General features: G+C 51.9%; 1 protein-coding gene across 2 annotated transcripts; it reads right to left on the bottom strand.

Annotated features, from left to right (window-relative positions):
- Positions 1-19,303: 19,303 nt before the first annotated feature.
- On the bottom strand, positions 19,304-24,978 carry EMX2 (empty spiracles homeobox 2). Of its 2 annotated transcripts, XM_029610490.1 has the most exons (3): positions 24,278-24,947; positions 22,136-22,320; positions 19,304-20,089 (listed from the first exon to the last, which is right to left on the bottom strand). In XM_029610490.1, exons 1-3 carry the CDS (start codon positions 24,666-24,668, stop codon positions 19,922-19,924), a joined length of 744 nt encoding a protein of 247 aa, XP_029466350.1. In that variant the 5' UTR covers positions 24,669-24,947; the 3' UTR covers positions 19,304-19,921. The 2 variants fall into 2 exon arrangements, with proteins under 2 accessions (XP_029466350.1, XP_029466351.1); XM_029610491.1 differs by lacking the exon at positions 22,136-22,320 and having other exon boundaries at positions 19,986-20,089; positions 24,278-24,978.
- Between the last annotated feature and the right edge of the window lie 465 nt (positions 24,979-25,443).

Here is a 25,443-nt window from a genome sequence, read left to right as displayed (position 1 = left end):
CTCCTCAGATCCCCCCAGTTCTTCGTTCCTGTGCTCTTCGGATCCCCCCAGGTCTTCCTTCCTGTGCTCCTCAGACCCCCCAGTTCTTCGTTCCTGTGCTCTTCAGATCCCCCCAGTTCTTCCTTCCTGTGCTCCTCAGGGCCCCCCAGTTCTTCCTTCCTGTGCTCCTCAGGGCCCCCCAGTTCTTCCTTCCTGTGCTCCTCAGATCCCCCCAGTTCTTCCTTCCTGTGCTCCTCAGGACCCCCCCCCCCCCAGTTCCTCCTTCCTGTGCTCTTCAAATCCCCCCAGGTCTTCCTTCCTGTGCTCCTTAGGACCCCCCCCCCCCAGTTCCTCCTTCCTGTGCTCTTCAAATCCCCCCAGTTCTTCCTTCCTGTGCTCCTCAGATCCCCCCAGTTCTTCGTTCCTTTGCTCTTCAGATCCCCCCAGTTCTTCCTTCCCGTGCTCCTCAGACCCCCCAGTTCTTCGTTCCTGTGCTCTTCAGATCCCCCCAGGTCTTCCTTCCTGTGCTCCTCAGACCCCCCAGTTCTTCGTTCCTGTGCTCTTCAGATCCCCCCAGGTCTTCCTTCCTGTGCTCCTCAGACCCCCCAGTTCTTCGTTCCTGTGCTCTTCAGATCCCCCCAGTTCTTCCTTCCTGTGCTCCTCAGGGCCCCCCAGTTCTTCGTTCCTGTGCTCTTCAGGTCCCCCCAGTTCTTCCTTCCTGTGCTCCTCAGATCCCCCCAGGTCTTCCTTAATGTGCTCCTCAGATCCCCCCAGGTCTTCCTTCCTGTGCTCCTCAGATCCCCCCAGTTCTTCGTTCCTGTGCTCTTCAGGTCCCCCCAGTTCTTCCTTCCTGTGCTCCTCAGATCCCCCCAGGTCTTCCTTCCTGTGCTCCTCAGGCCCCCCCCCCCCCCAGGTCTTCCTTCCTGTGCTCCTCAGATCCCCCCAGTTCTTCGTTCCTGTGCTCTTCAGGTCCCCCCAGTTCTTCCTTCCTGTGCTCCTCAGATCCCCCCAGGTCTTCCTTCCTGTGCTCCTCAGCCCCCCCCCCCCCCCAGTTCTTCCTTCCTGTGCTCCTCAGGGCCCTCCAGTTCTTCCTTCCTGTGCTCCTCAGATCCCCCCAGGTCTTCCTTCCTGTGCTCCTCAGGGCCCTCCAGTTCTTCCTTCCTGTGCTTCTCAGATCCCCCCAGTTCCTTTATCCTTGCTGGTCAGATCCCCTGGTTTCTTCCTCCCATCCTCTGAGCCAGGAAAGCCTTTCCCCTCTTCTCATCCCTCACTCCTGGAAGACGTGCCCTGTTGGACAGACCTGGTGCTCCCTCCGGTTTCCTCCTGTAAGTGGGAGGTCCAGCAGGATTTGATGAGAGTCTGGTACCTCTCTTTCTCCTTCCAGGTGGCCCTAGGCCTGAGGTTTGCACTGCTGCTGCCTGTGTTTAATGTACCCATTACCCAATGGCAAACCTGCCTTGTGATGTTGGGACTGCATTTTTAGGCAGCCCTCAGATGCCACTGCAGTGCTCATTCTTTCTGTGACTCTTGGGTGCTTGTTCAGGGGACAGCCATTACCCTCTCTATTTAAATCAAGTCCCATACAGTGTGTGTGTGGGGGGGTCACCAGAGGTGACCAAGTGACCCCTGCCGTCCCAGCCCAAAAAAGCCAAAAAAGCCCACTTTAACTAATAAGCCGTCTGGCTTTGCAGCGAGAGCTCTTTCACCTCATTTTGCTGATGTGCTGATGGGTTGAGGACAGAAAGGAAGAAGAAATGTGGAGGAGGGGGAGGAGGGGGAGGTAGAGAGACACTCCCTGCCCTTGGTGAGGGAGATTTAGGAGTTACTTGCACATACCCAAGGCTTATGGCAGGTGATACCTACACTGCGCTGCTTGTGCAGCACCGAGAGGGCAACACCCCACAGTGTAGGGGGAGAGGGAGAGGTAGCCCTTCCCTCCCCAGCTGATGAAGGCTCAGCTGGGTCGCTGCTCACCTCCCCTTCCACCCGTCCCAGGACCTCCAAATTCCAAACTGCTTGGAGAAACAATGGAAAATAATATGAGGCAATATCTTTTGATTGGGCTAAGAATGCATTTCCTGACCAAACCAGAAATCCGTGCTGGTGCTGAATAGTTTCAGAAGGTACTAAGGAAGCTGCCAAAATGCATAGACTCCTGGTCAGCCAGAAAGCAGCCTGAGTTCAGCTGCTGGAGAGACTCTGCCCTCTGACTCCTGATGAGCAAGCAAGGCAGGAGCAGCAGTCACAACCACAGCAGGGGTACCAGCAGAGGCACTGCATCAGCTCCGAAGTCCCTCTGCGAGTCTGAGGCTTTGTGACTCCTCACACAACAGGGGTACCAGCAGAGGCACTGCATCAGCTCCGAGGTCCCTCTGCATGCCTGAGGCTCTGTGACTCCTCACCCAGCAGGGGTACCAGCAGAGGCACTGCATCAGCTTCGAGGTCCCTCTGCGAGTCTGAGGCTCTGACTCCTCACCCAGCAGGGATACCAGCAGAGGCACTGCATCAGCTCTGAGGTCCCTCTGCATGTCTGAGGCTCTGTGACTCCTCACACAACAGGGGTACCAGCAGAGGCACTGCATCAGCTCTGAGGTCCCTCTGCATGTCTGAGGCTCTGTGACTCCTCACACAACAGGGGTACCAGCAGAGGCACTGCATCAGCTCTGCGGTCCCTCTGCATGTCTGAGGCTCTGTGACTCCTCACCCAGCAGGGGTACCAGCAGAGGCACTGCATCAGCTTCGAGGTCCCTCTGCATGTCTGAGGCTCTGTGACTCCTCACCCAGCAGGGGTACCAGCAGAGGCACTGCATCAGCTCTGAGTTTCCTCTGCATGTCTGAGGCTCTGTGACTCCTCACCCAGCAGGGGTACCAGCAGAGGCACTGCATCAGCTCCGAGGTCTCTCTGCAAGTCTGAGGCTCTATGACTCCTCACCCAGCAGGGATACCAGCAGAGGCACTGCATCAGCTCTGAGGTCCCTCTGCATGTCTGAGGCTCTGTGACTCCTCACCCAGCAGGGGTACCAGCAGAGGGACTGCATCAGCTCCGAGGTCTCTCTGCAAGTCTGAGGCTCTATGACTCCTCACCCAGCAGGGATACCAGCAGAGGCACTGCATCAGCTCTGAGGTCCCTCTGCATGTCTGAGGCTCTGTGACTCCTCACACAACAGGGGTACCAGCAGAGGCACTGCATCAGCTCTGAGGTCCCTCTGCATGTCTGAGGCTCTGTGATTCCTCACCCAGCAGGGGTACCAGCAGAGGCACTGCATCAGCTCTGAGGTCCCTCTGCATGTCTGAGGCTCTGTGACTCCTCACACAGCAGGGGTACCAGCAGAGGCACTGCATCAGCTCTGAGGTCCCTCTGCGAGTCTGAGGCTCTGTGACTCCTCACCTAGCAGGGGTACCAGCAGAGGCACTGCATCAGCTCCAAGGTCCCCCTGCGAGTCTGAGGCTCTGTGACTCCTCACCCAGCAGGGGTACCAGCAGAGGGACTGCATCAGCTCCGAGGTCCCTCTGTGAGTCTGAGGCTCTGTGACTCTCCGCACCCAGCAGGGGTACCAGCAGAGGCACTGCATCAGCTCTGAGGTCCCTCTGCGAGTCTGAGGCTCTGTGACTCTCCGCACCCAGCAGGGGTACCAGCAGAGGCACTGCATCAGCTCCGAGTTCCCTCTGCATGTCTGAGGCTCTGTGACTCCTCACCCAGCAGGGATACCAGCAGAGGGACTGCATCAGCTCCGAGGTCCCTCTGTGAGTCTGAGGCTCTGTGACTCCTCACCCAGCAGGGGTACCAGCAGAGGCACTGCATCAGCTCCGAGGTCCCTCTGCAAGTCTGAGGCTCTGATTCTTCATCCAGCAGAGGCACTGCATCACCTCTGTGGTCCCTCTGCAAGTCTGAGGCTCTGTGACTCTCCACACCCAGTAGGGGTACCAGCAGAGGCACTGCATCAGCTCCGAGGTCTCTCTGCAACTCTGAGGCTCTGTGACTCCTCACCCAGCAGGGGTACCAGCAGAGGCACTGCATCAGCTCTGAGGTCCCTCTGCATGTCTGAGGCTCTGTGACTCCTCACGCAGCAGGGGTACCAGCAGAGGCACTGCATCAGCTCCGAGGTCCCTCTGCGAGTCTGAGGCTCTGACTCCTCACCCAGCAGAGGCACTGCATCAGCTCTGAGGTCCCTCTGCGAGTCTGAGGCTCTGACTCCTCACCCAGCAGAGGCACTGCATCAGCTCTGAGATCCCTCTGCGAGTCTGAGGCTCTGTGACTCCTCACCTAGCAGGGGTACCAGCAGAGGCACTGCATCAGCTCTGAGGTCCCTCTGCATGTCTGAGGCTCTGTGACTCCTCACGCAGCAGGGGTACCAGCAGAGGCACTGCATCAGCTCCGAGGTCCCTCTGCAAGTCTGAGGCTCTGATTCTTCATCCAGCAGAGGCACTGCATCACCTCTGTGGTCCCTCTGCAAGTCTGAGGCTCTGTGACTCTCCGCACCCAGTAGGGGTACCAGCAGAGGCACTGCATCAGCTCCGAGGTCTCTCTGCAACTCTGAGGCTCTGTGACTCCTCACCCAGCAGGGGTACCAGCAGAGGTACTGCATCAGCTCCTAGGTCCCTCTGCAAGTCTGGGGCTCTGTGACTCTCCGTACTCAGCCTCAATCTCAAAGTTAGTCTGTGAGCCCAGTTACACCCTGGCTTGAAAGATAAGACACTTGGCATTCTTTGCTTTCCTCTTTTGAAAAAATTGCTTAATTAATAAAGAAAGAAGAAAATCAAAACCTGTTGTACTCTGCAAAATTCTTTTGCTCTGATGCTTAGTTCAATCCGTTTAGTGTGATACAGGTAAACACATTTACATAGAGAAAACAATCTTTTTTTAATTTTATTATTTTTAAATGTTCTGTTCAGTGTCCTGTGTTCACTACAGTCCCGGGATTTCAAGCTTTACAATCCTGGGATTTTTGGACTGAAAACCTATACAGGACCCCCAAGATTCCATCTTGGTCTTTGATTAGTATCACCCGGGTGCCAGGAAAATACAAAATCTGGTCATTCATTTAGAGATATAATGGGAGCATGGAAGGTCATGATTGAGAGGTTACTCCCCTCAGTCTTTCTGGACTTCAAAACACTATTACTGTAATAATAATAATAATTACAATTTAGGGGGATTGATGCAATGATCTGTTTTCCAAGCAGGATCGCAATGCTTCAGCCCTCTCTGCGCAGCATATTTCTGGTTAGAAACATCTCCAGGCCCGAGGGCAGAAGAAGAGCTGGTGGTAACAGCATTCCTACTCTGTTACAGCTGGATAAACTCGGCTGCAGGGAAGTAAAGCAACTTGGCCAAGGCCATGCACAAGTTCAGAGGTGGGGCGATTTGAATTCACACCCCAGGCATTCTCTGGACTCGGGTTTCAGCAGTCAAACCGCTTTGTCTACTACATTTTACATCTTTTTTGGAAGGCTGGGGATAGCCTAGTGGTTTCCTCTGCCCATTTACTCTTCCACTCCCGGCCACTGCTTTCTTTTTCAGGAGGACTCGTCAGTCCGTTCCTCCCCTCTTCCCTTACAAATGAATTTCTGCATATTATATGTTGCACAATTCATTTAGCATTAGGGCTTCTGCTCTTAGGTTTCAGGCAATAAAACAATAAAAACCAAAGAGAAGAGATCGAGAATTGGGGGTAAAGGATGGAGAAACGCCACTGCCCCGGGTACCCTTTCACCCTCCCTGGTCTCTCTTGTCTTCCGCTGGGACCGAAGGGGTGGGGCTTCTGCAGATGGGTAGATTGGAGGGGAGGAGGAATACCCCTCAGGGCATCGATTTTTATCAAGCTCCACGCAGCTCCAATCCAGTTAAAAATAAAAACGGACACTAGACTGTGCAGATGATGAAACCTAAATAATATATTCCCGCGCCTTCCTCGGACGGGGCCATTTCCTGCCTTCCGGCTCGGGTCTGCTGAACGCAGTGACCACCACTCGGACTCAGTCACTGCAGAGAGGAAGTTATCACCCGGCAGAGGAGAATAACAACCACCGTCTGTCTGATAGCAGCGGCCGCAGGAAGAACCCAGCCTGGACGCCGCAAGGCGCAGCAACGGGAAAGGATTTCAACCTGCTCCCCCAGCAGACCCCCCCCTCCCCCAGGCCGCGGCCCCCACTTTCAGAGCAATGGCTGTCCATTTGTTTCCGGGTTTCGGCGAGGCAATGCCAGAACCGAAGCTCCCTCCGGGCCGGAGCTGCCGGGCTCTGCCCCAGGCCCATTCCGTGCGCATGGCAGGCAGGGGCGGGGCTTGCACTGGGAAACGGGCTCCGCTGCGGTGCTCACGCGAGCGCTGGGGGGGACGCGAGGCCTTAGGTCACGAGGCTCGCGCCGCCTGCAGAGTGGCCGGGGGAGCCGCAGGGCACGCAGGGATTTGTAGTCGTGCCCTCCTCGTCCATTTCCGGGCTCCGCTCACACACCGGCGCATGGAAAGCAGCCGCCGAAAGCGAAAGGTCAGGCAGTTAAAACAAAAGTCAAAGAAACGGCTCTTTAGCCATCCAGCCTGCTTTTTCTAGAGGAGAAACCAGCATTTAACAAGGACCCGGAGAGGAAGAATAAGAGAAGAAGCCATAATAAAATAAATCAATAAAAGTGTGCACTTTGTATCGGTGACTGGAGTAGTCCTAGGAAATGAAATCTCTTAGGACCAAAAAGGAGAGCGAGGAAGAATAAAGCCAAGTGCAAGCAGGTGGATGGATATTCGGTCCTTTCATTTCGCCTCTGGCTGATTTAAGAGAAGCTTTTCCCCTATGCCGGACACAAGGAGTTGTCCTGATTAAAGGGTCTTCTGGCAGCAGGGAGAGCCGGGTCCCTCCTGGAGGAATGTCAGTGAGAGAGCCGGGCAGGGAATTAGTGCCAATTAAACCTGCTTTGCTTGTTGCAGCCCTTTCTAATTGCATCATTTAACAAGCACGGTGCTGCGGCGCAGCAGCTGACGACACCCGACTGAGAGATTCGCTTACTTTTTTTTTATTTTTTTTCGTTTCGTTTCGTTCCCTTCCCTTCCAGGAGGGCGAGCTGGCTGCCGGCTCCTCAGCTAACGAAAGGAAGGAAGAGCCCGGAGCCTGCAAGCCCTCTCCCTCTCCTCTGAATTAATCAGCAAGCAAGCCCTCCTCGTCTGCCCCCCTCCCCACGGCAGAAAACGTAAGACCCCTGCCTGGAGGATCGGACAGGCCCCTTCCAGCGGGGCTGTTTTACATTATTTGACGCCACTTTTGTTTTCCCTAGAAATCCATAATTACAGTAATTGAGCGACCGGAGTAGAAATGGCGCCTGGGGAGGGCCGTGCACCGCTTGCCAACGCACACATTGACCCCCATCACCCACTCCGTGCGGGGAGAAAGAATCCCCCTCGCGTCGCTCCCACGGTGAATGTTCGCCCACGTGGGACCGGGGCACGGAAGCCTTTCGGATTCCGGGGGAGGGTGGCTTTTGTCGTTTTGTCCCTCTGCCTAAGCGAAAGGTCTCCGGGCCGCCTGCCCTCTTCCCCAAACTGCACTGCAAGGCCTAGCTCTGAGGAGGGGCAGGTCCAACAGGTCGCTCCGGCCCGCGGGCCGGCGGCAGGGCGCGCCTCTGGACTTTCACAGCTTCATCGGCCCCTTTTTTTTGTTGTTTTTGTTTTTATTTCTCTGCGCCTCTTTTTTTCCAGTTCCCCCTCAGTAGGCAGTAAAATACATGGCACAGCTCTGGACCCAGACCTAGATTGTCTACGGCAGGTCCCTTTTATTTCTGCGAATCCCCACGGACCCCAGGTCTGAAAGTTTTCCCCGAGACCTTGCGATCCCTTCCTCCTCTCTAAGTCTTACCTGTGCCGGTGCCACTGCAATGGGTGGCAGGGTTTCACGGCTCCCACGGAACGAGCGCACGGGTTTGCTGTAGCGCTATAGAAAGGCTTAGCAGCAGTGCCACTGGTGTTAAGGGGGTTTTGTTTCTCCGGACCTTTTTTGTTTGTTTGTTTTTCTGCTCTTTGCACTTAAAGAAATCAAGTTCTTTGTAAGAAACCACTAGAAGCCGGGCTGGTTTCATAGGACAGGAACCGACTTTATTCTAAAATCTTTTTATTTTTAAATAGCGGCCCTCGGGGAGATGGTCTGGGATCCAGCGCTCACCCAGCAGTCCCTCCGGCGGGGGCAGTCCCTCAGTTAGGTGCTACCTCTGTAAATAATAAGCTTTGTTTTCAAATTATATTTAAATTGCGCCGGACTCCCACTCGCTTAAATTAGGTGCCACCAACATTTTCAACAGGCGAAGCTCTCAGTTGGACTAAATGATAGGATATCCACAGAGCTAGCTGGGGGGGTTATTTTTCTATACTGAGTTTCTGAAATAACTCTGAGACACTCTCTGCCTTTGTATGCTTTAAATGTCATTTTCCTCCCTTTATTTCCAATCCACCTCAAATCTACGAAAGAGAAACTCTTACTAGATCCGCTCTGCAATGTGGCTGCGATTTAACTGGAGGTAGAACTTCGTCTGCATCCCTTTTACATTACAAATTCCTGTCTGACCCAGTAATATTTATATATTATTTAATGAAAAGACCATAGCAAAACAGAAATCACATACGGATGGGGTAAAGGAACAGCTTGGCGTAGCAGAAAAACTTTTTAAAAAATGATTTGCAACTAAAAGAATTTCTACGTCTGTAACTTAAAAGAAAGAAGCAAAAAAATAAAATAAAATAAAATCTGAGAACAGTCAATTTGTCGGACATTTTGGGGTAAATAGGATTTGTTTTAGATGTCCGTCAGAAAACATTCGTGTAGAGAAAACTATAAACTCAAATAGTAAAGAAATAAATGTTAAGAGCGGTCGTGCTGAGACCTTAAACCATTAGGAAAGCCCTGAATTGCTGACCCTCGGGATAAAATCCTGTGTTAAATCAGGATGCAGAGAAATGGGATAAGAGCAAAGGTAAAACCCCGGGTGCCTTTCTGCGGGAGTTAGCGCAGCGCGCCTCTTCACATGGTTTTCCGCGGCTTTCCTCTTCCCCTACTGGATCCACTGCTGCTACTTAACTGTGGCGATGTCGTGTGCTGAGCCTACACCGATCTCAGACGCCTCTCCCCAGCGCCCTGCCCTACGGACTCTCTCCCGGCTTGCGGACCCGGCCAGACGGGGACCGAGAATGCGCCGGGAAAGTTCGCCTTCATCCTGGACTTTATTGCGCCCTCGCGATTGAGAAGATTCTCTAGCGACAAGGGGAACCGTATCTGTCTGTAGGAAATAAAGGTTAATTAATAGCAAACCTACGCCCTGGGTTTCGGATCTTCGCCTGGGCTTAGAGCATGGCGCGCTATCCGAGACAGCTTTCTCTATCCCTCGCTCCTTTTTTTCTATGCAAATCTTCCTATGATTCCCCGCCATTGGTCCGAACCAACAATATTAATCCATCCTTAATTCAAATAAATAATTTTCCTTTATGTTTATATATATATATAAATTTACGAAGACTAGCTTCGGTGAGGCACCAAATAAAAATATTAAGCTAGTTTTGTGGAAATCTTATTATTTATTCCAACTGAGTGCTTCGCTCGTTGCATATTTTGGTGGCACATAATTTAAGCTTAAATTATATATAAACACGACACAGTATATATAATCAAATATATATATATATATATATATATATATATATATATATATATAATTTAATATATATTAAATAGATCTGTATTCACACCGTATACATATATTAAAATTAATATATATTAAATAGATTTGCACTCACACCGAATATATATATATATAAATATATATGGTGTGATCTGCACTCACACCGTGTGTATATATATATATATATATATATAAAATTTAATATATATTAAATAGATCTGCATTCACACCATATATATATATATAATTTAATATATATTAAGTAGATCTGCACTCACACCGTATATATATACTGTGTCAGTGCAGATCTATTTGATTATTTACGAAAAGAATAGCTCAGTATGTAATAATTGAAAGCACTAATTATAGGTGAACTTATTTAGGTAGTTTGCAATTGCTAAACTGCTGTTTTGACAGAAACTGGGTTTTGCTTTCCGTAAGGGTTGCGAGGTAATTGGAGCGAGGAGAAAACTTGAAGGATTTTATTTTTTTTTTTTAACCGTCTATCCGTGGGCCCACGGCTGACGGTATCCGCTCCGCGCTACCTTCCACAGTACCCGTCCGTGACAGGAAGTGGGGTGGGTGTGTGTGTGTGGGGGGGGGGGGGGGGTCGTCACTGTCTGCCTATGGACTTCATCTGGCAAGTGACAAAACCTTGCTACCTGCCCTGAATTGCTAATTGCCCCAACTGAAAATTCCTTCCCTAATGTGCTATTTGGTGCCTCGCAGAAGCTAGCCTTCGTAAATAATATACAAAGTAAGAAACCTAATCCATCAGGCTGGAATGTTTAATTCATCATTATGCTAGCTAATTGGAAGGTGATTATATGGTAATTGCTCATTAGCGGTGTATATTTATCGCAGTACCTTATGTCAAGGCCATGGGAATTGTGTAGGCTCTCTTCTCGCCTTTCAGGGATCGGTTTCAGAGGCAGGGAGTCGGCTCGAGTTGCCGGAGCTGCCGGGGAGTCGGCGCGCTATAAGAGGGGGGCTGTCCCTCCGGGAGGGCCCTGGCACCCAGGACGGGCTGGCGGGCTGGCCGGGGCGCCCCGCTCGCTCTCTTCACCTCTGGACACCGACCGCGTTTGCTGGCTTTTTTTTTTTTTTAAGTTTACTGTACTTATTTATGCTTTATTTTTTTATGAATATCGTAATGTAATCCGCCTTGAATTTCTTGATACCCGCGGAGCAGACATTTTTTTGTAAATAAATAAGCAGGTAAACGTCCGCGCGGTGTGCGTTATATAACGCTGTACATTCCGTAAACTCATATTGCGCTGGAATATCTGTGACTGGCATCATATGGCCACCTTATTAAGAGCTCTCTAGCAGGGGGCTATTGGGTCGCTCCTCTGAAAAGGATTTAATTTAATTTATTAGGGAAAGATGCTTATTTCCCATGGAGTTAAAATCTGATTTATTAAAGTTTGCCACCAGTGTTTTCCCCATTGCAAATCGCGGGATGTTTTCCTTGATAAATGCAAGCAAAACTGGCGCAAAACTTTAAGAAATAAGCCTTTTAAAAAAATGCCCACTTAATATGGTTTCAAGGCAAGTTTAAAGAGGTTTTTGGGTTTTTTTTTTCTTTTAGAATTTAAAATGAATAAGAAGAAATAATCTACTTAATTGACCGAGCTCCTAACTGCTGGTCGAGAAGTAAAATAGGATTTTCAGAGAGGGAAGGAGCACAGAAAGGCTACCGAACCCCCCGCCGGGGCTACCGAACCCCCAAAGCCCCCTCAGCCCTGGCAGGGTTTCGGGGGTCGCAGGGTCGCCCCTGCAGCAGGAGTGGTGGGGGACCCTGCGCAGGGGTCCTCGGGCAGCTTTCTGTTTGGCTCTGCCGGCACCTGGAGCTGAGGGGAGCGAGTGCGGTGCCAGCTCTGGGGTGTCAGAGGGGCCGGGGCAGGAGCCCGGCTGGGACCCCTGGGAGAGGGGCCTGGAGGATCCGGGGGTTTCCATCGCGCATCTCCCAAGCTCCCTGGAAAGGCCGCAGCTTCCCGAGGAGGACGCGGGCAGCCTGCTCCGGGGTGGAGGCGCCGCCTCGCCAGTCCTGCTACCCCCTGGGGGAGGGTAACAGTGCGGGCCCTGCCCGCCCGGGGGTGAGGGGAGACAAAGGGAGCAGTCAGGGAAGTGCACCCCGCCCATGCGGAAAGGGGAGCGCAGCTCTCGGCCGCCTCTCTCCCTGCAACAGGCGAGAATTGCTTTAAAAGGGGGGGGGGGGGGGGGGACGACAGCCCAATTAAAGGGCAGCGATAGGTGCGGATTGGGGTCCTGGGTGGAGGACGTTGCAAGGCTCAGAGCTGTGCCCCCAGCGCTAGGGCCCGGTGTCCCCTCCAGGGAATCAATCGGTAGCGTTTAGCTCAGCATCCAAACGGGGCTGGGGGGAGGCTGATAAGAGGGGTGGGCTTCTCAGTTAAGAGCCGGAGCGTCTATCGGTTTAAGGCTCCTCTTGACCAGATTCCCCTGTGCCACATAATCCCGGCGCTAATTTCCCTCCAGCTGAAGCAGGCGAGCCGCTCAGAGACATCACAAGCAGGGCTTCCTGGCTCCAACAAATATATTTCAGAAGGAAAGGAGCCACAAAAGGCTGCGGCTGGAAATCTGCAGCCCGGACGAATGGGCAAGGTCTGACAAGACAGAGGCACAAATCCAAACCCTTACCCAGGTGCAGGTAGAGGCCATGGGACCGTAAGCTCCGCCATGCATGCACGAACAGACACACACATGCAGCCTCCCCCCTCACAGATGCACCCGGTGATGCATGGGTGTATCCCCTATACAGCACCCTACACTGGGACGTGCACGAATACCAGGGTACAGATTTGATACATGCAGCCTCCTCCCTCACACATGCACCCGGGTGATGCATGGGTGTATCCCCTATACAGCACCCTACACTGGGACATGCACGAATACCACGGTACAGATTTGATACATGCAGCTGACCCCCTCACACATGCACCCGGGTGATGCATGGGTGTGTCCCTATACAGCGCCCTACACTGGGACGTGCACGAATCCCAGGCTACGGATTTGATACATGCAGCCTCCTCCCTCACAGATGCACCCGGGTGATGCATGGGTGTATCCCTATACAGCGCCCTACACTGGGACGTGCACGAATCCCAGGCTACGGATTTGATACATGCAGCCTCCTCCCTCACAGATGCACCCGGGTGATGCATGGGTGTATCCCTATACAGCGCCCTACACTGGGACGTGCACGAATCCCAGGCTACGGATTTGATACATGCAGCCTCCTCCCTCACAGATGCACCCGGGTGATGCATGGGTGTATCCCTATACAGCGCCCTACACTGGGACGTGCACGAATCCCAGGCTACGGATTTGATACATGCAGCCTCCTCCCTCACAGATGCACCCGGGTGATGCATGGGTGTATCCCTATACAGCGCCCTACACTGGGACGTGCACGAATCCCAGGCTACGGATTTGATACATGCAGCCTCCTCCCTCACAGATGCACCCGGGTGATGCATGGGTGTATCCCTATACAGCGCCCTACACTGGGACGTGCACGAATCCCAGGCTACGGATTTGATACATGCAGCCTCCTCCCTCACAGATGCACCCGGGTGATGCATGGGTGTATCCCTATACAGCGCCCTACACTGGGACGTGCACGAATCCCAGGCTACGGATTTGATACATGCAGCCTCCTCCCTCACAGATGCACCCGGGTGATGCATGGGTGTATCCCTATACAGCGCCCTACACTGGGACGTGCACGAATCCCAGGCTACGGATTTGATACATGCAGCCTCCTCCCTCACAGATGCACCCGGGTGATGCATGGGTGTATCCCTATACAGCGCCCTACACTGGGACGTGCACGAATCCCAGGCTACGGATTTGATACATGCAGCCTCCTCCCTCACAGATGCACCCGGGTGATGCATGGGTGTATCCCTATACAGCGCCCTACACTGGGACGTGCACGAATCCCAGGCTACGGATTTGATACATGCAGCCTCCTCCCTCACAGATGCACCCGGGTGATGCATGGGTGTATCCCTATACAGCGCCCTACACTGGGACGTGCACGAATCCCAGGCTACGGATTTGATACATGCAGCCTCCTCCCTCACAGATGCACCCGGGTGATGCATGGGTGTATCCCTATACAGCGCCCTACACTGGGACGTGCACGAATCCCAGGCTACGGATTTGATACATGCAGCCTCCTCCCTCACAGATGCACCCGGGTGATGCATGGGTGTATCCCTATACAGCGCCCTACACTGGGACGTGCACGAATCCCAGGATATGGATTTGATACATGCAGCCTCCTCCCTCACAGATGCACCTGGGTGATGCATGGGTGTGTCCCTATACTGCGCCCTACACTGGGACGTGCACGAATCCCAGGCTACGGATTTGATACATGCAGCCTCCTCCCTCACAGATGCACCCGGGTGATGCATGGGTGTATCCCTATACAGCGCCCTACACTGGGACGTGCACGAATCCCAGGCTACGGATTTGATACATGCAGCCTCCTCCCTCACAGATGCACCCGGGTGATGCATGGGTGTATCCCTATACAGCGCCCTACACTGGGACGTGCACGAATCCCAGGGTACGGATTTGATACATGCAGCCTCCTCCCTCACAGATGCACCCGGGTGATGCATGGGTGTATCCCTATACAGCGCCCCACACTGGGACATGCACGAATACCATAAGAACATAAGAACATGCCATACTGGGTCAGACCAAGGATCCATCAAGCCCAGCATCCTGTTTCCAACAGTGGCCAGTCCAGGCCATAGGAACCTGGCAAGTACCCCAAAAACGAAGTCTATTCCATGTTACAGTTGCTAGTAATAGTGGTGGTTATTATCTAAGTCAACTTAATAGCAGGTAGAGATGTGAATCGGAACCGGAATCGGTTCGGATTCCGGTTCAGATTCACATGTGTTGTTTTTTTTCATCGGGCCCGATCGCGGTTTTGTTTATCGGCTGCACCCGAGCCGATAAACAAAAAACCCACCCTGACCCTTTAAAACTAATACCTTAGCTTCCCCCACTCCCCCGACCCCCCAAAAAACTTTTTACAGGTACCTGGTGGTCCAGTGGGGGTCCCTGGAGCGATCTCCCACTCCCAGGACAGAGGCTGCCACTAATCAAAATGGCACCGATGGCCCTTTGCCCTTACTATGTCACAGGGGCTACCGGTGCCATTGGTCAGCCCCTGTCACATGGTAAGGGCAAAGGGCCATCGGCGCTGTTTTGATTAGTGGCAGCCGATGGCCCGGGAGCGGGAGATCGCTCCAGGGACCCCCACTGGACCACCAGGTACCTGTAAAAAGTTTTTTGCGGGGTCGGGAGGGTGGGGGAAGCTAAGGTATTAGTTTTAAAGGGTCAGGGTGGGTTTAGGGGTTATTTTTGTGTGCCGTTTTTCCCGCCCTCCCCCAAAACGATAAGAGAACCCCCACAATCAATATCATGGGGTTTTCCTATTGTTTTGGGGGAGCCCCCGATTTCTGACGATTTTGAAAATATCGTCTGATATTTTCAATCGTCTGAAGCTCGATTCACATCCCTAATAGCAGGTAATGGACTTCTCCTCCAAGAACTTATCCAATCCTTTTTTAAACACAGCTACACTAACTGCACTAACCACATCCTCTGGCAACAAATTCCAGAGTTTAATTGTGCGTTGAGTAAAAAAGAACTTTCTCCGATTAGTTTTAAATGTGCCCCATGCTAACTTCATGGAGTGCCCCCTAGTCCTTCTACTATCCGAAAGAGTAAATAACCGATTCACATCTACCCGTTCTAGACCTCTCATGATTTTAAACACCTCTATCATATCCCCCCTCAGTCGTCTCTTCTCCAAGCTGAAAAGTCCTAACCTCTTTAGTCTTTCCTCATAGGGGAGCTGTTCCATTCCCCTTATCATTTTGGTTGCCCTTCTCTGTACCTTCTCCATCGCAATTATATCTTTTTTGAGATGCGGCGACCAGAATTGTACACAGTATTCCAGGTGTGGTCTCACCATGGAGCGATACAGAGGCATTATGACATTTTCCGTTTTATTCACCATTCCCTTTCTAATAATTCCCAACATTCTGTTTGCTTTTTTGACTGCCACAGCACACTGAGCCGACGATTTCAATGTGCTATCCACTATGACGCCTAGATCTCTTTCTTGGGTTGTAGCACCTAATATGGAACCTAACATTGTGTAATTATAGCATGGGTTATTGTTCCCTATATACAGGCAAATGCACCGTCCCCTGGGAAGGACATCACAGGACCAGGGTTGCCACCGAGGCTTACTGAGGAGGGGATGGCTTTTTGCAGATAACGAAAGCAGCCAGGGAGTCTGGGCCCTAGGCTGCCAGAAACGGGCAAAGAGCTCCTGGACCCTGAACAGCCCCCCAGGCCCTGAAGTGCAGTCCTACAAGGACTCCTACACCAAAGGCGCTGGCCATTTAACTAAGGGGGGGCCTATTAAGAAGCATTTTCCCCATGGGCACGAAATGGGAGAAAAACCTTGAGTTAAATACTAGGGGTAATTTTCAAAAGGAGTTACGCATGTAAATGTAACTACTATTGTAGCAATTTCCAAAAGCCATTTACTGGAGTAAAGTGCACTTGCACAAGTAAATCCTATGGACAATTCAATGGCATATATTGTAGCAATTTTCAAAAGCCCACTTACTCAAGTAAAGTGCATTTACTCGAGTAAAACCCTGTTTTACTCGAGTAAATGCTTTTTAAAATCAGGCCCTTAATGTCCTCCAAATCTGATCATGGCAAACGATGGCCGTATGGAAAAATAGCATTAAAAAAAAAAAGTCGTTTCGCGCTGTCCAAGTGAAAAGTTACAATGTCAGCGAGTGCCGAACGGAATAACTTTTTTTTTTAAACTAGATCTGTGCATATGTCAGTCTCTCTCTCTCTGCCTAATATTTAATACCTACTACTACTACTTTCTGTGCGTTCCCTTTTCCACCCTGTGGCCTGGGCACAGCCACCTCCAGCCATGGGCTTCCTCTCCGCGCTCCCCAGCGCGCGGTGTCTGGGAATAAAGAATTCGCACGTTTCATTCTCTTACACCACATTACCCCGTCCAGCCACTCTTACATAAATAGGCGCAGGGAAACAATCAGCCACGCTAAGAGAAAAAACAAAACCCAGATTCTGCTAACTTTCCGGAGACTGTTACACCAGCAATTGAATTGATGTATTTTTTTTTTTTATTTTGCAAAGAACAAAATGCCATGAAAGGCTCTTTCAAACGTCTAAGCTTCCAGCCTCCCAAATATTTAGATTTAAAATGCTGTGCGGGGCATTGGAGTTTAATCTGGGCACTTTACGAGCTTGAATTATTAAGGTAAATGAGGGGGGAGCCGCCGTAAAGCGAGGGTCCCAAGCTATTGACTGGTTGCAAGGGAGAGGGGGTTAGAAATCGCCCCAAATTTGTTTGCAGTGGATCAAGGCTTAGCCGCCTTCGCTCTACTTTTCTCTACCTTAATTCCGACTTGAAAGGATATAATTATCTAGTTTGAACAGAGCCTGCTATCAAATCCCTTCTTCAGGCCGGGGAGGAGGAGGGGGAAATGCTGGCGTGGACCGCGGTGCAGGGGCTGCTCGGTGCAGGCTAAGATTAGGAGAGTAATGAAGTTGTGCAGTCCTGAGATACAAAAGACATTAACCTCATTACCATGAAACCTTTTCTCCTTACCATTCCGGGACCCTTTCAGCCTCCTAATCCCCCTATTTTCAAAGCCTGGTTTGTAATAAAGCTTTTAGGGGTTGTTTTTTTTTTTTTTTCTCAAAGCTAATGGTATTCTCTGAAGGTTTCGTTGGAGGGAGTCTGCACGGGAGCAGTGCAAACCCCGCAGAAATCAGCTTTTTTTTTCCATCCGGAGACGACGAAACAACTTCACGGAAAGCCAGCCTGCTCTTTAAGGGGGAGGGCGGATCTGCTTCCTGAATGTATTTTGCATCTTTTTTTTTTTTAAATTAAAAAGGTTCCTCGGGCCATCATTTGGATATTTAAAAATAGGCAAAAAAAAAAATAGCATCCCGTTTACCGGGGGGAAAAGTTTCTAACCCGAGAGCGAGGTGCCCACGGTCTTCCGCCGGTTCATTATAGCGCTTTGGCAGCCCTCGCCTTGAGAGCGTTCACTTCAAAGCGTTATGGCGTTACAGAAGAAAGGCCGTCGGCATTTCACCACAAAGAAACGCGCTGTTTTGCACTTACTTAAAAAAAAATAAAATAAAATAAGTGCATTATAGTTGCCCACTAAGTGCCCGATACCCTACGATGCCAACACGCGTCTGCGGCGGCAGAGAGTTTAACAAAAAGCCTGTGCTTTTTTTTTTTTTGCTTTTTCCGTATGCATTGTAACTTCGCCTTATCGCAGTGTAAAGGGGTAGGCAAGATAGCCCGAAATTATGTACAAGCAGCCCCCCTGCACCCGCGGATTAAGAGATTAAAAGCGGAGCACAGGGCAGCGCCTTCATATTCCCTGCCATGATAATTGCCTGCACTGATTTGCACTTTCACAAAAGCTTGCAGGATTTCTTTGTAGCTCGAACAGAGCAGACGAGGCTCCTCTGTCAATGGAAATACAACTGATTAATTCAGTCTATCAGGATAAGGAGCAAATGAAGCATGAAGAGCCGCCCGCGCGCCCCCCGGAAAAGCAGCCCGGGTCTCCGGGAGCCGCTCCCAGCCTCGTGCAATTTCCCGGACGACCCGGCCGTTCACCTGCTAAGGTGCACGATGCAGGCTCTCGGGGAGAGGGATTCCAGCTATTGCTGCTAATATGGACCATGCATGCAGCCTGGGAAAGCCTTTAAAACGCTGCTTCCCATTTACCTGCCTGGCAGGGCTGGGAAACTCCAGCGGACCTCACCCCCCCCCCCCCCCTTATAATTAATCAGCAGCCCTGGGCAGCTTTTTTTTTTTTTTTAATTACAAAAAATTAGAAATAAACAACTAAAAATATTTCAAAATAACGAATGTGTAAAAGAAAGCGCTGGAGCTGTGAAAATGTTTGAATTCGGGCACTTACGAAGCCCCGAGAAAAGCAATCGCTGCGACTTTTTAGTACGGACCAGCACTTCGGCGGCTGAATGTAGCGTTAACATCCTCATTATGCAATCGAATTACGATTTTTTTCCCCCCCAAATTTTTTTTTTTTTAAATCTATAGAAATCTATATATTAAGCATGAAATATTCCCGTTCTGTGCCGAAGGTGGCTCTTGTGTTACCTCTGTCTAAACGCAGCCGCTTCAGCTGTCACCCGTCTTTGAAGTGGGAGTAAGGATCAGATAGGAAGAGTAAAAAAAAAAAAACAACAAAAAAAAAACCAGGTTAATGGGATTATACTGAAGCGAGACCGAGAGATGTCATCGCCAGCAAAGCAAAACGCCTTTCTCCCTCGCAGCGCGATCACCCGTATTACATAGCGCGCAATTAAACTTGAAAGCAGGAGCGATCCCTTTTTAAAAGTCCGAGTGCACGCGAACGCCGCTGCCCTGCAGAAGGCTCGGGGGCTTTCCCAGACCCCGGTCTCAGAGGAGGGAGAGCCGGCAGGGAGGGCCACTTGCCCCTGGGCTGGAATTGCCGGCGCGGTTCGGGCTGCGTTATCCGCCCTTATTCAGGCTGTAATTTAGACGGAGTACTCTGCGAGCATACGGATAAGTCTTTATTGACAAAATATTGACAATGACACTTCTTGGAAGCATATAGTGTGTTAGAATTCTAACAAATTAACACAAAACACACAAATATTTACATTCGGGTCTGGAAGCCACGAAGGAAGGGCCCTGCTGCCTCGGCGGGACAGGTGGCGGTGTCCTGGCGGGGTCCTTTGGCAGAGTCCGGACCTGCCCAGTAATGGAGAGGAGCCCTCCCCCCCCCCTCCCCCTCCCCAAAACGCGGCCAGTCCCCGAGGGGGCTCTCTCACAGCCACTTCTGACGCCAGCAGCTTTCTCCGAAAAGGCTTACGGAGCGCACATTTCTCATAAAATAATATTTGTATAAAAAAAAACCAAAAACAAATAATAATAAAAGCACAAGGAGAGGAGGGGGGGGGGGGGGGAAGTGACAATCCTTCTAGAAACCGTGTGCCCAGCGGGCGATTCATGCAATTCGCGTTTCTGAAATTTGGCAATTTCGGGGTCTGCCGGAAGCCCCAGAATCCCCTCTCAGTCTGAGGGACGGGCCAGGCCTCCTCCTCCCTCGTTTCGCCTCTGTTTGCGGAAATCCCGTAAGTGCCAGGGGTTTTTTTCGTTTCTTTCGTTGGCTAATCGTCCGAAGTCACGTCTATCTCCTCGGGGCTGGCCTGCTTGGTGGCGATCCTCCAGCGGTTAATGTGATGAGTCCCTTTTTTCTTCTGCGAGGAGTCGGAGCCTTCCTCTTCCAACTTCTGTCGTTTGAATTTCGTCCTCCGGTTCTGAAACCACACTTTTACCTGCGGGGGGAAGAAGGCAGCCCGGTAAGTCAGGGAGAACCCAAACTCAGCCCGAAGCCCAGGGACGCGCCGGGCTCTGCTTGCAGTTTCGTTGGATCCGAAGGGAGAAAACATTGCAAGATAAAAAGTGCCCTTCTCTTTCTCCCCTCGGAGGAGCCTGCACGCGGGGTTCAGTTTTATTTGCGCCAGAATCGGTTTTCCCCCTAACTTAGGCGTGCGTGGCCCAAACGCGCATCTCGCACCTACGGAAGGGGGGATCCGTGTACCCTGGCGGAGGTCCGGGTCTTGTTCCCGAAAGGAGCAGAAGGTACACGGAGGAGGGAAGTAAACAGGACCCAGGCCGCCCCCTCTAATCTGGAGCAGGAAAAAGGAGGAAAGCCAATGTTTTCGGTGGCTTGAGGAGAGGTCGAACGAGGAGTCTGCTCCAGCGCGGGGGGAGCCGCAACTTCAGCAGATCTGAAAAAGCAAAGCACTGAAAATATCCCTAAGGAGCAAATGTATTTAAAAAGAAAAAAAGCCTCTTTTCTAAGCTGATTTCCGACTTCGGGGTCACTCAGTGAGCAGGGACTGCGGGGAAGTGGTAAAATGGCCAAGCCTGGGAGGAAGGGACGTTGCACTTCTGCGCCTCCCGGGCGGGATTCACCCGGATTTTTAATTCCTTAGCCGCCCAGTACGGGAATTAAATCTAAAGCGTTCTTTTCGGTCATCGCCCACCCCCTGTATTATTATTATTATTTTGCATTTTCTTGGAGGAACAGAAAACGCCCGATTCCGTGCTGACAGGCAGGGTCCCCAGCGCGGCCGCTGGAAATAAACCGGGACCCGCACGGGGCTGCCCTTTTCCTTTCGGGTTCATCGGTTTGGCTTGCGGCGGCCCCGGTTCCGTCCCAGGCAGATAAGGAAAGCCGGGGGGGGGGGGGGGGGGCAGCGTAATCCGCGGCTCTCACTGCCGGCCCGGAGGAGCTGGCGTTCGCCTTTCGTTTTGCTCCTCGAGGCTGTCGTTTGCACAGACCTGGAGGGCAGGGGCACGGAGAGCAGCTCCAGGCCTCGGCGGCTGCGGGAAAACGAAAAAAGAAACCAAAAACTCCAGCCCCTTTATTCATTACCAATCTCGCCCCCCCCCCTAGAAAAAAACAAAACAAAACCCAAAGTGTTTCGGCTCCTTCGGTTTCTCTTTTACTGCTCGCACAGGCAGCAGCCAACGTATTCCGGAGGAAAGCTGCAAGGGACCTTTCTATTATTATTATTATTATTTCTACCCAAAACCCCACAAACCTGTGTCGGGCAAAAAAAATAAAAATAAAATAAATTGATAATAACAATAACAGAGCGATCTGGGGCCCTGAAATATTCAGAAAGACGCCCGCAGCCGCTCCTTCTATCGATGCAGGACTGAATAGGAAATGCGAAAAGTGAAAAGAAAAAAGAAAAAAAGAAAGAGTCTGGGGAAGGCCGAGGAGCAACTTTCACACTTAACAGAAAATTCCTGTAAGCCCCGGAAATAAGGCAGCGCGCACGCATTGCTTATTTTCTACCCTGGTGAACTTTTTTTCCCTTTGCTCAAGAGCAAATAACCGAACAACCAAATTCAGAGGAAATAATTCTTTTCTTTTTCCCTTTTGTTTTCTAAACACTTTTCATGTCGCCCATAACCGGCCTGTAGTGTAAATAATAAGGGGAAGTGTCCTGAAGACCTGAAATAATATTTATTTGCTAGGTTTCAATTGGCAATTACCACAAAAGACTGAACTGCAGCCTAAAGTACTTAAAAAAATGTTCTCTAAATGGGAAATCTCTTTTCTTTTTCTTTTTTTTTGTTCCTTCTTTCAAAATAAAAGCAAGTCCTATTTTCTTCCTTGGGCAGGGGCTATTAACTGAAATGAATCAGGGAACCTGCCTGCCGTGAAATCTAAAAACACCACCTCCGGCCGCCGAGCCGGATTAGAAACGCGGCGTCCAAAGGGAGCGCCAACCAACCAACTAACTAACTAACCCCCGCTTGGAAGCCGAAAGGGGCTTTGCTCCCTGCCTTCCCGCCCGGCTCACCTGAGTTTCCGTGAGGCTGAGGCTGTGGGCCAGCTGCTTCCTCTCGGCTCCCACCACGTAGTGATTTTTCTCGAAGGCGTGCTCCAGTCTGAGCAGCTGGGAGGGCGAGAAGGCTGTGCGGATCCGTTTGGGTTTTCGGGCCAGTGCATTGTGCAAAAGGAAGCTCTCCGGGCTCGTTTCGTTGCCTAGGCAGGGGGGGGAGGGGGGTGAGGGTGGAAGGAGGTTAAAAAGTCCATTCCGCTCTCCGGGTAATTGCTATGCATGCTAGTACTGTATTCCTTTTACATTGCATTCGTTCTCCGGCTGCAGAAGTGGGGCTCAAACGCAGAAAACAAACAGTGCGCACTCAATAAATACAGGAACGTGCAAAACCCATCTGCCCGCAAGTTCTGCTTTCCAAACATTTCCAGCCCTGCTCCCTAACGGGCAAAGCCGAGCATATCTCGTTGGCTTTTCCCGGTTCCTTTTATTTGAAAGAGAAATTGGGGAGAAATAGATGCATGCGAGTAGGGGGAAGGATTGAAAAGTGCAGGCAGAAAGGCGAGGCCGGGCTTCCCCGCCACCGGGAAAAGGAGCCCGAACGGATCAGGAAGGAGCTGCCGGCTGGGCTCGGCCGAAGCCTTCGCTCCGACCCACATCGCCTCCCTTTCTTCCAGCCCTAGAGCTACTAAAAATGCGCTACTAATTACCCCGTGCCTTGCCACAGAGTTTGCTTTCCCAGCAAACTTCCCTGAAACGGGGAAGTAAAAGCAAAAAAGCAAACCCCCCGTTTTGGAGCCTCTCTGAGGGATCTCTGGGCTCGGCATCCGGCGCTGGAGTTCGCGCTGCAGCCCGCAGCGCCCGCGCCTTCCCGGGGAGCCCGGCGCCCTGCTTTCTGGCCGGCTGAGATTTTCGGTAAATAAACGAGAAGCCGTTCCCGCCGCCCAGGGGCTTTTAGTTTTGCTTTTAGGGTTTTTTTCAGTTCGTTTCTGGCCGTCACTTTCCGGGTCGCGGGGAAGAGAAAGGCAGCGCTGGAAATTCTCGGCACCTAACGCGTTCCTTCTAACTCGTTCGTTTGTTTTGTCTTTTTTTTTTTTTTTTTAAGTTAGGAGTTATTACAAAAAAAAAATCCACCACCCAGGAGTTGTCTAACTAGAAGGCCCCTTGTAAAAATAAACCGGCCCAAAATAATAATAAGAAGAAGAAGAATAAAGTGCAATTTAAAATGGGATCTTTCTTTGCAGAAGGAAAAAAATGAGGGGAAAAAAAAAACCCGGGAGCAGATCTTTCTGAAATGTCTCTAAATTTCAGACTTTCGTTTGTCTATTTTATGGGAACCGGGCTAAGGTTAAGAAAAGGAAGGGAAGGGAAATGCACGGGCAGCTTCGGCCGCTCCCTCCCCAGCGTAATATCGAGCTCAGGGTGGCACCGGGGCGAAGGGGCAAAGCCGCCCCCTCCTCGCTCTTCCAATTCTTTGGCAGAAGTGGGGAAGGGGTTTCCGGCTCCCCTCGCCCCAACTCCAATTTCAGTTTTCTGGAGAAATCGCTGCGGCCGGGGGAGGCTTCGATCTGCCACCCAAACCTCGCGCTTTCCACGAAAACAGGGGCCACTTTCTGGCCTGCCCAGTTCCGCAGTAAATGGGGGGGGGGGGGTTTCGGTTTTCTTTTTTTGTGCTTTTTTTTTTTTTTAAAGCAGAGCTGCATTTTCGGGGGACCGAGCAGCCACCCTCGAAAGAAGGCGGAATTTCAATAAAATGCCCCTTCCTTCCGATATGAAATTAAATTTAAGGCCCAGCGTACAAACGGAGCTTGTTTCTATTTTGTTTTTTTTGTTGTTGTTCTTTGCTTTATAAGCGGGAGGTTTCCCGAGGTGTTGGCCTTGGAGGTTTACAGTCGGGCAACACTTTTTGCCGGGAAAGCGGATTCTTTGATTCCTGTAAGGCGCGCATTCGTTGCGGCTCCGCTCTCTCGGCTGCATTTCTCCCCTATTTCTTTCCTCCCAAATTTCCCCTAAGACAGGATCCCCCCCCCCCTCCCTCCGACTTTCCTCCCCACTAAACTGCTGCCCAGTTTGCTCCCAGACACCAAAGCCGCCTCGCATCTGCAAACTCCGGCAGGCGAACGAAAGCCAAAGGAAAGCAAAGGCAGGAAAGGAGGGACCTACCTTGAAATCGGTGACCCAGGTACCGGTACCTGTGGATGAGCCAGGGGTAGAAGGTGGCGGGGTCCCTCTGCTGCGAGGCGAAGAGCGGGTGCGGCGAGTGGGCGCCGGGCAAGGGGTGCGCTGCCAGGGCGTGCGGAGGGGGCACGGGGTGCACCGGCACGGCCGGGGCGGGGGGGTGCGAGACGGCCTCGGCGAACACCAAGTCCGGGCTGGAGTAGACGCCCCGGGCCGACGAGTGGAAGCCGTTCAGGAAGGGGTTCATGGAGCCCGAGTTGGCATAGCTGAGAGCGGCGGGCCGGATGGGCTCCTCGGCGCGGGAGGCGGGCAGCGGCGTGTCCTTGGCCACTAGCGACTCGATGGTGAAGCAGCGCTTGGGTGCGGGCTGAAACATGGCTCCCGGCCCCCCCCCGCAGCCCCGGCCCCCTCACCCCGGCCCCCGAGCAGGAGGCTCCGGCCGGGCGATGGCGGGACGAGCCGTGCGCGCACTTCCCGGCTCCGATTCCCCCCAAAGTTGCCGCTGCCGCTGCGCTTTCTTCTTGCTTTTTTTTTTGCACAAAAGTTGGTGGGCGAAGGCGGGTCAGGAAATCCAGAGGCAATCCATGGCTGCGCCGGGCTCTCGGCCACTTGTGCAAAGCGTTTGTTACTCGCCAGCCTAATTAGTGCTGGGCTGCCAGAAACAGCTGGCGCGGGAGGCCGCGCGGCGCCGCTGATTGGTCGCTGCCGCTGCCGCGGCTGCGCCCCCCGCCGCCGCGCGGCAAACCCGGAGCCCGGAGCCGCCGCTGCCAGGAAACGGGACGCGCTGCCCCGCTGCCGAGACAGCGGGCTCTGCCCTGAGACACAGGGGGGGGTTAGAGTGCTGCTAAGACAGGAACTGTGCTATAGTGCTACCCACACTAAAACTGCCGCTGTGCACATATAGTGCTGCTAAGACAGGAACTGTCCTATAGTGCTACCCACACTAAACTGCCGCTGTGCACATATAGTGCTGCTAAGACAGGAACTGTCCTATAGTGCTACCCACACTGAAACTGCCGCTGTGCACATATAGTGCTGCTAGGAGAGGAAATGAACTCACTATAGTGCTACCCACACTAAAACTGCCGCTGTGCACATATAGTGCTGCTAAGACAGAACTGTGCTACCTACACTAAAACTGCCGCTGTGCA

Source organism: Rhinatrema bivittatum, chromosome 7, assembly GCF_901001135.1.
Source record: "Rhinatrema bivittatum chromosome 7, aRhiBiv1.1, whole genome shotgun sequence".
Classification (NCBI taxonomy): domain Eukaryota; kingdom Metazoa; phylum Chordata; class Amphibia; order Gymnophiona; family Rhinatrematidae; genus Rhinatrema; species Rhinatrema bivittatum.
The sequence above is the reverse complement of the archived record's forward strand: the minus strand, read 5'-3'. Positions and strand labels throughout refer to the sequence as shown.

Bases quoted from the DNA above. Each gene is read 5' to 3' on its own strand.
- EMX2 (XM_029610490.1), bottom strand. From the start codon at position 24,668: ATGTTTCAGCCCGCACCCAAGCGCTGCTTCACCATCGAGTCGCTAGTG. The intron at 22,321-24,277 runs GTAGGTCCCTCC...CCCCCTGCCTAG, and splicing joins CCTGGGTCACCGATTTCAAG to GCAACGAAACGAGCCCGGAG. The intron at 20,090-22,135 runs GTGAGCCGGGCG...TTCCCCCCGCAG, and splicing joins TCAGCCTCACGGAAACTCAG to GTAAAAGTGTGGTTTCAGAA.